Raw genomic sequence first — 12,502 nt, 5'->3', positions numbered from 1 at the left:
ACATGGTAATTACTGAAACTGGTTTTAATAAAACATTCTGATTGGGCTCGCCCTATAGCCTAGTAGAGAAGGGAAGCTGGATCCCACGTGGCCAACTGAGGTTTGAGTCCTAGCCCAGCAACTTAGGAAACACTCTGGGTACATGTGTACGTGTGCCATAAATCCTGACAGGGTGGAAAAATGAAGATATTATGACATAACGACACCCCACTGGGGAGTGATTTCTCCATTTCCTCCTCCTTGGTTGTTCTGTCTGTCTGGTGAGTGCACACACCTTCTGGCAAAAAAAAAAAAAAAAAAAAAGGCAACTAAATGAAAGCTTCTGATTGGTTGGATGGTTGGATTAGGGGAAGGAAGCAGAATGCATGTTGAGAGCGCTCAGTCTTTAGCCAGCATAAACTGAAATATAAAGGTACAAACTAGAAGACACCACTAAAACGGAATAAAACGACTGGATGTAGGGAGCAAGATAGGAGTAGAGGGAAGAAGCTTGCTGTTTTTTATTATAAACTTTGAATTTTAGAAAAACGACTTAAAGAATACCTACAAGTATTTGATAAAAGTTAGAATGGAGCTTTCTCCAGGCACCCTCGTGAGAGTAAACCCCACGTGGCAATTCCTGATGTGCCATTGTGATGCCCGGGGAGACAGGGTGACCTGGAAATCCAGCTACTTCTTGAAGATCATCCGACTTTGGATGATCATCTGACATGCTTCACTGTGGGCGCAGACAGTGTGGACTCCAGGCAGATGCAGCAGATCCGTGTGTTTCTCTGCGGAAAGATCGTGGTGCTGATGGACAAGAACACCATGATGAGCAAGACCATGTGGGGACATCTGGAAAACAGCCCAGCTCTGGAGGTGCTGTTGCCTCACACCCAGGGGAATGTGAGCTTTGCGTTCACCAAGGAGGACCTCCCTGAAGTCAGGAACATGTTGCTGGCCAGTAAGGTGCCAGCTGCTGCCCTCATTGCCCCTTGTGAAGTCACTGTGCCAGCCCAGAACACTGGTCTGGTGCCCAAGAATACCTCCTTTTAGGCTTTAGGCATCACTCCTAACGTCACCAGGGGCGCCACTGAAATCCCGAGCGACGTGCAGCTGATGAAGACTGGAGACAGGTGGGAGCCAGAGAAGCCACACTGCCCAACACGCCGAGCATCTCCCCCTCTCCTTCGGGCTGATCATCCAGCCGGTGCTTGGCAGTGGCAGCATCTACAGTCCAAAGTGCTTGAGGAAACTGCATCCTCGCTTCCTAGAGTGTGTCCCAGTGTGGCCAGCGTTTGCCTGCAGATGGGCTACCCAGCTGTCGCATCAGTACCCCGTTACAACTGGGTCCTGGCTTTGTCTGTGGAGACTGATTGCACCTTCCCACTTGCTGAGAAGGTCAATGTCTCCTTGGCTGATCCATCTGCAGTGCCACTCCCATGGCCACTGCCAACACTGCTGCTCCTGCTGCTGCTGTGGTCTCAGCCAAGGGTGAATCAAGGAAGAGTCCGAGGAGTCAAATGAGGATAGGAAATTTGGGCTCTTCGGCTAATCACCAAAAAGCCACTCACCAGAAACAAACTTGGTCAGCTTTATTGTGAGGCAAAGAAATAAAGGCTTGCTTCTCTTAAAAGTAAAAAATAAATAAATAAAACTGGAGACCAGCAAGTGGCGTGGTGGTTAGGGCACTGGGCACTCCCCCATGTCTGATCATGGTTCAAGTCCTGGACCTGGTGGCTTGCTTTCTTACTTTCTCTCTCTCTCTCTGCTCAAAATAAAATGAATGAATAAATAAAATTAAATAAATTCTTTCTTTTAAAAAATAAAACCAAAAGAGGGAGAAAAGAAGATAGACTTGTTGACAACCAGAATTTTAATTGAAGGCACCCTTCCCTGGGGGTGACAAATATTTCCCAAAGTAAGGTTTCTCCCATTTTGCTTCTGGTTATTGATCATTGGTAAGGCTTTATTCAAATGGTAACATGCTTTAAAAATTCTGGGACTGCAGGGGGCTTTCTGTATGAAGTCTTGGCCCTCTGTTGATGGGACGTCCTCATTCTGATGCTGCAGGAACTCTGTCCCTACACTCCCTCCCCACTCAGTAATGCTATTGACAAATTTAGTCGGATAACCAGGGTTCCCTTATGTCGGCCTCAGTGACACCCTAAACTCTACAACGGTAGATCAGGATTCCTTGCTGATCTTCACTTCCCCTGCTCCGCTTCCCCTTCTGTCTTACCAAAAAGTCAAAGCAGGCACATGGGCATTAGAATTTTCTGCCTTGCCCTTGGCCTTCCCCGGAGTTTGATTCCTCATTCAGTCGTGGTTCAGATCAAACACTGTGGGCACTGCAGTTCTAACAGGTAGTGTCAGGCAGCAGCACAGGGTTAAGACATAGTGTCACCTCTGTCCTCCAGAACTTGTAGTTACTAGGTAAGTGAGTAAGTGGGTGGTCGAGAAATAGTGTAAGATCAAAGTATGTATATATAAATAAAGTACATTTCTTTCTGCCCATGGACACGGAAAGTTGTTTACAGTGATGACTAATGAGTGTTAATATAAAATCTCGGCCTAGGGCCATCAGGTAGCATAGTGATTAAGGTACTGACTCCCATGCGGTCAACCATGGTTCCATCCTGGACCTGGTAGTTTCAAACTCGCACTGTGTGTGTGCGTGCCCAAAATCCCGAGAGGAGAATGGAGGGGAAGGGATTGGAGCATGGCTTTCTCCCCGGGGGGATGATTTTTCACTTTATGTCTCTTTGTCTCTCTGTCTCTCCAGCAAGCACATGCACCCTACAGCAAAAATCTAAAACATAAAAAATAAAACCTAAGGCTAGCCTGTGGCCTAGTGATTAAGGGCATGTGATCCTACACAGCTCAAGTCCCAGGCCTAGTGGCTTAAAAACATGCTGGTGTGTGTGCGTGCATGCTCAAAATCCCAGAAGGAGGGAGAGATGGAGAGAAGGGATTGCAGTGTGACCATGTCCCACGGTGCGGTGCTTTCTCACTTTCCATCTCCCTCTTTCTCCCTCTGGTGAGCGCACATGCTCCCTGACAACTTAAAATATACATATAAATATGTGTGTGTGTATTTATATGTCTATATATAAAATCTACAACGTTACATTATGTTTTTCTTTATCTTTTAGCTAATAGACCAGTTAAAGCCTGGTGGAAGACTGATATTGCCCGTCGGCCCCGCAGGTGGAAACCAGATGTTGGAGCAGTACGATAAGCTACAGGACGGCAGCGTCAAAATGAAGCCTCTGATGGGGGTGATATACGTGCCTTTAACAGATAAAGAAAAGCAGTGGTCCAGGTGGAAGTGATTTTCTCTTCTGCTCTTTCTTCCACATGTGCAAGGTGAAAGGGTGTGGATTTTAAGACCTTAGACTACGAGAGCTGTTTTGTGGTTGTCACCTCTATGCTACTCCATGATAACATCAGAAATTCATTACATTAAAACCGTGGAAAATTTTGCATGGTCTGCCCTTTTTTTGATTTAACTTTTTTTTGGGGGGGGGGGAGTGAGACTTGGTTGGCACAGAGGCATTTTTTTTTTTTTTTTAAAGAGACAGCTGCAGTTCAGTGCTTTTACAGGATATTTATTCATTATCAGCCTCGCTATTTCTATATTTAGAAATCATATTTATAGCTGTTGCATGGGCATGGAAACAAAAGCTTTGGTCTGGAAAAGAAGAGGCCATCACTCCTGCCTCACTCAGTCTCTATGGTACCATTGTTATCAGAAGAAAGAAGGGGAATGATTTGGCTGTCCCAGTTTCAAAAATGTCAGAGTGCCAGAGAGGACATTCTGCCTCTCAGCTTGGTTTCTGTTGGTCAGATTCATAGACTCTGACACCTGGGCCTGTTTTCCATTCAGCCCTTTTCTTGCAGCTACCATGAGGAATAAGCTGCTCACATTCTGGAGATGAGGCCAGCCAGGTTTTGACCTATTCTAGCTAAATCCCTGGGAAGGGAAGTGGATTCTGTACGCTGCCCAGTGTGTGCCCAGGTCTCACAAACCCACCCAGAGGGCCAGCAGCATGTGGCGTCACATGGCCCACTTTTGTTTTCTGTGTCAGCATAACCTGGATGTTCTGTTGGGAGCCAAGATGCCTTTCACCTCATTTTCCTTCCCGCCAGGAGATGAGTACATGAGTACCATTAGCTGAAACTACTTGACGTCAGAGCCAAGATAAGACTTGTCTTAGAGTTGTTTGTGTGTGACCTAAAGATGTTATGTTAGGATCATAGTAAGTGAAGTGGTGACTATGAGTTTATTAGGCCTCTCAACTTCGTTTTCTGGAAATAGGAATGACACTCTTTGAATGTTTACTTGCAAAAATGTCAGCTCATTTTGTTCATAATTTTGCTTTACTTATAACTAAATTAAAATTGGCCTTGTCTAAGATATCTTAGTAGGAATTGCATTTTATTCTTCACCTAATGTAGCTGTACTATTTCCTTTTAATTCTAGCCTGAAGCATAGCAACTTCTTTTTAAAAATTACTTAAACTATCTTTTCAGAAACTTATTAGTGCGTAACTACACTCTTCTTTATTTACTTCTGGTACAGTCATTCCATTATACAAGTATACGATTACCACTGAATAAAAGAGGTAAATCTATTTCTTTTTTACTTAAGAATTATTTTTATTTAACTTTATTTAATTTATTTATTTTAATTTTGCTAGGGAGGGACTGAGTGAGTAATAGAAGGAAAGTGAGAAAGCAAGCCGCCAGGTCTGGCGTCTCCTGCCGGCCCCCAAGGGATAAATGTATTTCTGAAATGTGATATTAAGAGTTCAGATTTTTGGGGCCAGCAGGTGGCATGGTGGTTAAGGGTACTGAACTTCCACATGGCCGACTGTGTTTCAAGTCCCCGACCTGGCGACTTGCTTTCTCTCGTGCTCTCTCTCTCTCTCTCTTCCCATCTCTGGTCAAATTAAAAATAAATAAAGTTAAATAAAATAATTCTAAAAAAAAAGTTCAGATTTTCATGAAGAAGTTTAAGTTTTTCCTTTTACACAGAAAGTACTAGTATTGAACGTTCCTTCTATAATTGATCAAGGAAGGAATTATAAAAAGATTTTTGTTTTGGGCCAGCAAACGGCACGGAGGTAAGGCGCTGGATCCATATGACTGTGCAGTTCGAGTCCTGGATCCAGTGGCTTGAAAATCATGCCAGTGCATGTGCGTGCATGCCCAAAATCCTGAGAGGACACTTGAGGAGAAGGGACTGTGATGCGACCATCCCTCTAGGGGTGATTTCTCATTTTTCCTCCCTCTTTCTTTCTCTCTCTGTCAAGTGCATGTGATTTATAGCAAAAATATTTTAAAATAAAAATTAATGAATAAATAAAGGTGGTTGTTTTAAAACCAGAGGTGGGTTTACATGAATCTAATGAGCTGAAGTATCTTTATTTCAAGAAGAGGGGGAGAGAGACAGAAAGAGGTATTTTTTGACAGAGTCTTGCCATGTCACGATATCTGGCCTGAGCCCTCCGGTTGGCTAGGATAACAGGCATGCAGCCAGGTCTGGGTGTTAAGGTTGGCCTGGGAACCGACCTCACACCTCTTGTGGCCTCCAGCCTCCCAGGTGTGGTGCTGCTCGTGTGCCACCACGTCCCTCATTTTATATGCATGGTCTGTTTTTCTTTTCCTTCATGAAGAAGTTCTCTAATTTTTTTTTTTTAAGAGGTTTTTGCTATAGGGCGAGTGTGCTCGCCACACAGAGAGAGACAGACAGAAAGTGAGAAATCACCCCCCGGGGGGATGGCCACGCCGCAATCCCTTCTCCATTCTCCTCTTGGGATCTTGGGCACACACGCACACGTGCCCGGTGTGAGTTTTAAGCCACCGGGTCCGGGACGTGAACCGCAGTCGGCTACATGGGAATCCAGCGACAAAGCCATTACGCTAACTGCTGGTCCCAAGAAGTTCTCTAATTTTATAAAATGTAGGCTCCCAGAACACCTGACTCTATTGCTGGTAAAACCAAACTATTTTGTTAAAAAAAAAATAGGATAATTTTTAAAAATTTATGGGCAATTACTTAGTCTTTTGCTAAACATTTACTTGTTTTTCTTTATGGCCTTTCAGTTTGTAAAAAAAATGAGTAATTTTAGGGACCAGCAGTTGGCATAATGGCTATGTTGCTCGACTCCCATGTAGTCGGCTGTGGTTCAAGTCCCAGACCCGGCAGCTTAAACTCACGCCGGGTGCGTGTGTGTGCGTGTCCTAGGTCCCAAGAGGAGAATGGAGGAGAAGGGATTGTGGAGTAGCCATCGCCCCGGAAGGTGATTTCTCGCTTTCTGTCTCTCTGTCTTTCTGGCAAGCACATGTGCCCTATAGCAAAAACCTCTCCCCCAAAAAAGAGCAATTTTACATGTTTACTTTTTTGGAGAAGTTTCTCTGCTGGTACTGGAGGACTTTCTAATTGACTGCTGCAAATTTCCTTCCTATTTGTTTCAATACATTTTTCTATGTTCAAAGATAACGGTTTTAATTACAAAGATACTTAGTTGCTTTGACCAATTTGGAAGCTTAAAAGAATATAACTGAAGATGAAACAAAATCTAGAAACTAAATTGAAAAGAAATAACTGCCATATTTAAAAATCTTTTATCTTAAAAAATTACTGGAAGGGCCAGCAAGTGGTATTGTGGCTAAGGTACTGGACTCCCACACGGCCAACCGTGTTTCAAGTCCCAGACCTGGCGGCTTGAGAATCATGTTGGGCGTGTGTGTACATTCCCAAAGTCCCAGGAGGAGAGTGGAAGAAAAGGGATTGCAGCCTGACTATCCTTCCCTGGGGGTTGATTTCTTACTTTCTCTGTCGCTCCAGCAAGCACACACACACTATGTCAAAAAAGAATGAAAAAATTACTGGAAAATAGACTGTTGGAGAAGGGACGATATCAATAGCTAATCTGAAATCTTAAGAGACCATTAATCTGCTGTTTCTATTTATGTCCATAAATGGTATCGGCCAGGTTCAGCCTAGAAACAGAAGCCAACTCAGCTAGGATTCTGAAGCATTTAATGTAAGAACTTTTTAGAGAAATAGGGAAAAGCTTATAGGAACCAGTTAAGGATATTGACAAACCCAGGGGCTAGGGCCACACAGGGTAATAGGAAGTTTTTATTGCTCTAGGCCTCAAGGGGAAGAAAGGACAGGAAACAGTTTTACTGCAACCAGGTGAAAGCAGGGATGACTGGAGAGGGCGGGATAGTGGTTCCTGATAGTCGCTGCCATAGTACAGGGAACTAGCCACTTCCAGGCCTAGGACTCCCCTCAGGGCTCTCTCCTACATTCTTTTCTTACCAGGACCTCATACAGGCTGGACTTAACCTGAAACCAGAGGAAGGGGCCCTGCAGCAGGTGTGGTCTGAAATGGCTTCTCACCACTACCTCCTTCCCCTCTTCCCTAGTAGCTACTGCTGCTGTTTTTACAATATAGGTGTGCTGAATGGGTGGAGAAAATGTGCATGCACATCTGGATGTGCGTGTTTGCACACATATATATGGTGGAATACTATTCAGCCATTAGACTAGTGAAATCTGGTCCTTTGAGGTAACATGGATGAGCCTGGAGCACACGGTGTTAAGTGAAATAAGCAGCATGGAAAGAGACACACCCCGTGTTCTTACTCATATGAAACCAGTGTATTTAAAGATGGCCTCGTAGAAGGGAGAGTGGGAGAGTGACGACTAGAGGCAGAAAGAGGAGGAAGGAAGGGAGGCTAGAGAGACGTTGGTTACCGGACACGGAGTTACAGAGAGATGAGAGGAACAAGTTCTAGCCTACTAAGTACAGTAGAATAACTAGAGTTAAAAAAGTTTAAAAAAAATTTTTTTAAAGAATTATTTACTTAATTTTATTCCTTGGACAGTACAAAACTCGCCTTTTTTTTTTGTTTGTTTTTTGCTGTAGGGCACATGCACTCTCCAGAGACAGAGGGAAAGTGAGGAATCACCCCCACCCCTCACAAGGGATGGCCATGCCACAATCCCCTCTCCTCCTTTCTCCTCTTGGAATTTGGGCATGCACACACCCTGTGCCTGGTGTGGCTTTCAAGCCACGATCAGCCATGTGGGAGTCTAGCACCTTATCCAGCACGCCGCCTTCTGGCCCCACAAAACCCAGTTTTTAAAAAGCAAATTGTCTGATAATCCCTTACTTCCTCATCTGTAAAATATAAACTCATTATTTTACCTTCCCTTCAAATTTATTTTAATAACTTTTTCAAAACTTTTCATTTTTATTAGAGACAAGTTGCTAGAATAATACTAAGAACTCCTGAATCTTTTCATCCAGAATCACTGATTGTTTTTCTGTGTTTATTTTCTCCTTCCTCTTTCTCCATATACATAAATAGGTAATATTTTGGGGCCAGCAGGTGGCGTGGTAGTTGGGGTCGCTGGGCTCCCACATGGCCGACCGCTGTTCGAATCCCAGACCTGGCAGCTTGCTTTCTTGCTTTCCATCTCCCTCTCTTGCTCTGTCCCTCTCTGGTCAAATGTAAATACATACATACATACATACCTACATAAAGTTAAATAAATAATTCTTTTTAAAAAGGTCTTTTTTTTTTTTTTGAGAGGTTGTTTTTGCTATAGTGCGCATGTGCTTGCCATAAAGACAGAGAGAGACAGAGAGAGAGAAAGTGAGAAATCACCCCCCAGGGGGGATGGCCACACCACAATCCCTTCTCCTCCATTCTCCTCTTGGGATCTTGGGCACGCACGCACACACGCCCGGCGTGAGTTTAAACCACTGGGTCCAGGACTTGAACTGCAGTTGACTACATGGGAGTTCAGTGCATCTTCTGAGATTTGATTGTAAACATAAAGTACTTGAGGGTTAAGGACCCCCCCCCCCACACACACACACACTCAGCTTACTCTCTTATATGAGGCATTTAGGCTTTTTTGGTAGTTTTATTTATTGTTTCATTTGAACAGCTTTGTGGAAGGATACTTTATCTGTCATACAGTTGATGGTGGACTGCATCTTTATTCCTTCCTCTCACTGGCAGTTGCTGGCACAGCACTGCAGCTGGCTGAGCAAATGGTTTCTTTTGGAGCTGATAAAGCTGCCTTATGAAATCAGATGACAGGTATATCAGACCCACAGGCGATGCATTTTCTCCCAGAGTCAAGACTAGGTCAAGAGTGACCCACTCCACAAGTGCTAACAGACATCTTAAGCAAAGGACTAAATTTTTGCCCCATTTTGTGAATGAAACTGTGAAAAGAAAAATGACTTAAACTCTGAAATACTCAAATTATCATTTCATAATAAATAGTATTAGCAGAATGTTCCTAGACCTAAAAGTTATAATTTCTCTAATTCTTTTAAGGAAGAACTCTTATCTTTAGACTTCAAAAAGAAAGAGCTCACGCAGGCCCTTCAGATATTCTAGTTTATTCTGGAGTAGCGTGAAAGACATTTGGAATGGCTGACTTCCACTTTTGCTTTGGCTTGGGTTCATTCGCTGTTGTTTTTTAATGTATTGCTTGGGGATCTGTGCGTTTAAACTGATTTAAGAGCTGTATCCAAACTACTAGGAAGCCAAACTTTGCAGTCTAACTCCTACTGATACTTTCTCTCTTGTCTCCCCCTAGGGATGAACTGTAAAAGCAACATCAGCTCGACCAGTCCATAATAATGCAGTGGATTGCTCATCTCAGTCCTCACAGCTTTTTGAAAACCAACAGCATCACAGCTTGTTTTGGACTTCGTTACACTATTATTTTCAGCATGAAAATGTGTGGTTTTATAGGGTTTCTAATTCTTCAAGGAGGCACAGATTGGTAGGAAAGATGCAAAGTATGGATTTGTGTATGATTACTTTAACTTGCCCACAGTTTACATTAAAATATTAAAAGAAAGGGTTCTGAAAACTTAGTTTGTGAGTTGATTTTCAGGAGTGGTTTTCTTTTCTTGGACACTTAATTCTGTTCCAATATTAATTTATCAGATTGCTTTTGTGCATCAGATAACACCACCATTCACAAGTTACGATTTCTTGGTATTTGGATGTCTGTTAGATGCTACTAAGAAAAATAGAGATGAGCTTTCTTTTTAAAGCTTTCGATGTGGTGTTCTAGAATAGCATGTTGTAGATACAATCAGCTGCTTCGTTACCTTCAGACTAGGCATTTGTAAATATGAAACTAAAGATGATGGCAGGGAATGTCCTGCAGACACTCGGCTGTTCAGATTGGACATAACTGCCATAGTTCTTCCTTCCTCCCTCTGAAATTGGTAGGAGACCTGTAGCGCAGTCTTGTTATTTCTGTTTCTAATTTGCTGCTGATAACGTATATGAACCTAACATGCTGTGTAAGCTGTGTCCTAGCTCCTGAACAGTTTATGCAGTGCTGCTTTGCCAAATAAAGTTCAAAGTAAAAGAGCCATTGGTGGTGTTTGGATGTAGAAGAAACACAGGACACCAGACACAGAACGCCCACCAAGCCCACGGAGGACAGCTGTTCCTCTACTGCTCCATTTTATGAACTCTGGGGAGCTAAGGAGCAGGAATCCAATCATATTTCATTGTATTTTCTTCAAGGCAAGGACCACACTTCATTCATCATTTCTCACTGCCATCCTAACACAGGGCGTACTGGGTAGTAGATGCAGTAAATGCTGAATGAGCGAGTTGGCAAATGATTGGCCCGACGCCGGGGAAGAGCAGGACTGGAGATGAACAGACTAAAACCCATCCCGCACCTTTAGATCTATTCATATAATGACTCTAAAATGAGTTTCTTAGGAGGCAGTAGCATTTTGGGATCTTGTTTAAATGTTGTGGTTTTATACCTTTTATAATACAATCTTAGTTGTTCTTTTTTTTTTTTTAACATCAGAGTCTCTTTTTTCTAAGGGTTCTAGAACTTCAGTAGGCATTACAAATTCTTAAAAGCAAAACTGGCCTTCCCAACAAAGCCCGCAGTGTGTATAATTCTGGCAAGGAGGTCCTTAGTGTGTGAGATACTTCTCACCCACCTTTTTTTTATTCGACAGTAAAATAATTGTATCAAAGGATACATCCAAACCTCAAAATTAGCAAAAACCTCTTCCATGTAAATTCCATGATAAAATAATTTAAAACATATGATTGACTCTGAAAATCTTCCTTAAAAGTTATTTTGGAAGTTATAACATGAAATATTTTTCTTTTTCCTGTGCTGCTGCTTTTTCCATTCCTACTTCTGCCCCCTTGATATATATTATTCATCCAAACTCAAGAAAATTCAAGGGGAAAGGCATCTTTTTGCTTCATAGAAAACACGATCCATATTAAGAAAAAGTAAAAATTAAATAGAACTCAATCTGGGTTTTTTTGGGGGGGAGGAGTTTTGTTTTGTTTTGTTTTGTTTTGTTTTGTTTTGCTCTAGGGCGCGTGCACTCACCAGAAAGACAGAGAGAGACAGAGACACAGAAAGTGAGAAATAACCCTCAAGGGAGGATGGCCACGCTGCAATCCCTTCTCCTCCTTTCTCCTCTTGGGATCTTGGGCATGCACAAACACGTGCCCTGTGTGAGTATTAAGCCAGTGGGTCCGGGACTTGCTACATGGGAGTCCAGCGACATAGCCATTATGCTAACTGCTGGTCCCGAACTCAACTGGTTTTTAAAAACAATTCCAATAGGATGTATAACAAGATTATTGGAAAATATATATTTTCTCTCTACTAGTAATAGTAGAAAAATCATTTCACAGTCCTTTCTTCTCCAACTACACATTTAATTAGCATATATTCTAGTAGTATGCTGAGAAAAAGAATCTTTCTTTTTTCTTTTTTTGGAGAGGTTTTTGCTATAGGGCGCATATGCTCGCCAGACAGAGAGAGACAGAGAGACAGAAAGCGAGAAATCACCCCCCAGGGGGGATGGCCACGCCGCAATCCCTTCTCCTCCATTCTCTTGGGATTCTGGGCACGTACGCACATGCACCCGGCGTGAGTTTAAGCCACCGGGTCCGGGACTCAAACCGCGGTCGACTATGTGGGAGTCCAGCAACATAGCCATTATGCCAACTGCTAGTCCCCTGAGAAAAAAATCTTAAACCCAAAATCCCAAGAGGAGAATGGAGGAAAAGGGATTGTAGCCAGCATGACTATCCCCTTGGGGTTCTTTCTCACTTTCCTTCTCTCCTGCCCTCCACGCGTGCTGTGTGCACATGGCACTGGATCCCACTTGGCCAGCTCCCAGGTCTGAGTCCCAGACCCAGTGGCTTGAAAATCATGCCAGGTGCATCCCAAGAGCAGAATGGAGGAAAGATTGTGGAGTGGCCATGCCTGCTTGGGGAGGTGACTTCTCACTTTCCCTCTCTGTCTTTGTCTTACTCGGTGAGTGCATGTGCCCTGTGGCAAAAAAAAAAAAAAAAAAAATCTAAAAGTTAAAAACAAAAAAACTGATGTAAGTATAGTAATTTATTACTTATATTGCCAATGAAATGAACATGGATAATTTAAAAAATTATGTTCTAAGTGGAT

At 42.9% G+C, this 12,502-nt stretch overlaps 1 protein-coding gene and 1 pseudogene across 5 annotated transcripts in view; both read left to right on the top strand.

The window, feature by feature from the left end:
* The window catches only part of PCMT1 (protein-L-isoaspartate (D-aspartate) O-methyltransferase), a 56,551-nt gene extending 46,138 nt beyond the window's left edge, over nt 1-10,413 (top strand). For 3 of the 5 annotated variants that reach the window (XM_014585989.2, XM_027769926.1, XM_027769924.1), the window contains 2 exons: nt 3,138-3,307; nt 9,623-10,413. In XM_014585989.2, the coding sequence (XP_014441475.2) occupies nt 3,138-3,307; nt 9,623-9,635 (183 nt within the window). In that variant the 3' untranslated portion in view covers nt 9,636-10,413. Of the gene's footprint in view, nt 1-3,137; nt 3,352-4,567; nt 4,611-9,622 lie in introns of all 5 variants that reach the window. The other 2 variants (XR_003548544.1, XM_014585991.2) reach the window with 2 other exon arrangements.
* LOC102478784 (60S acidic ribosomal protein P0 pseudogene) lies at nt 280-1,594 on the top strand (annotated as a pseudogene).
* Nucleotides 10,414-12,502: the final 2,089 nt, after the last annotated feature.

The sequence above is a fragment of the Tupaia chinensis genome, unplaced genomic scaffold (genome assembly GCF_000334495.1).
Source record: "Tupaia chinensis unplaced genomic scaffold, TupChi_1.0 Scaffold000014_1, whole genome shotgun sequence".
Lineage (NCBI taxonomy): Eukaryota > Metazoa > Chordata > Mammalia > Scandentia > Tupaiidae > Tupaia > Tupaia belangeri.
This window is presented reverse-complemented; position numbering and strand designations above follow the sequence as displayed.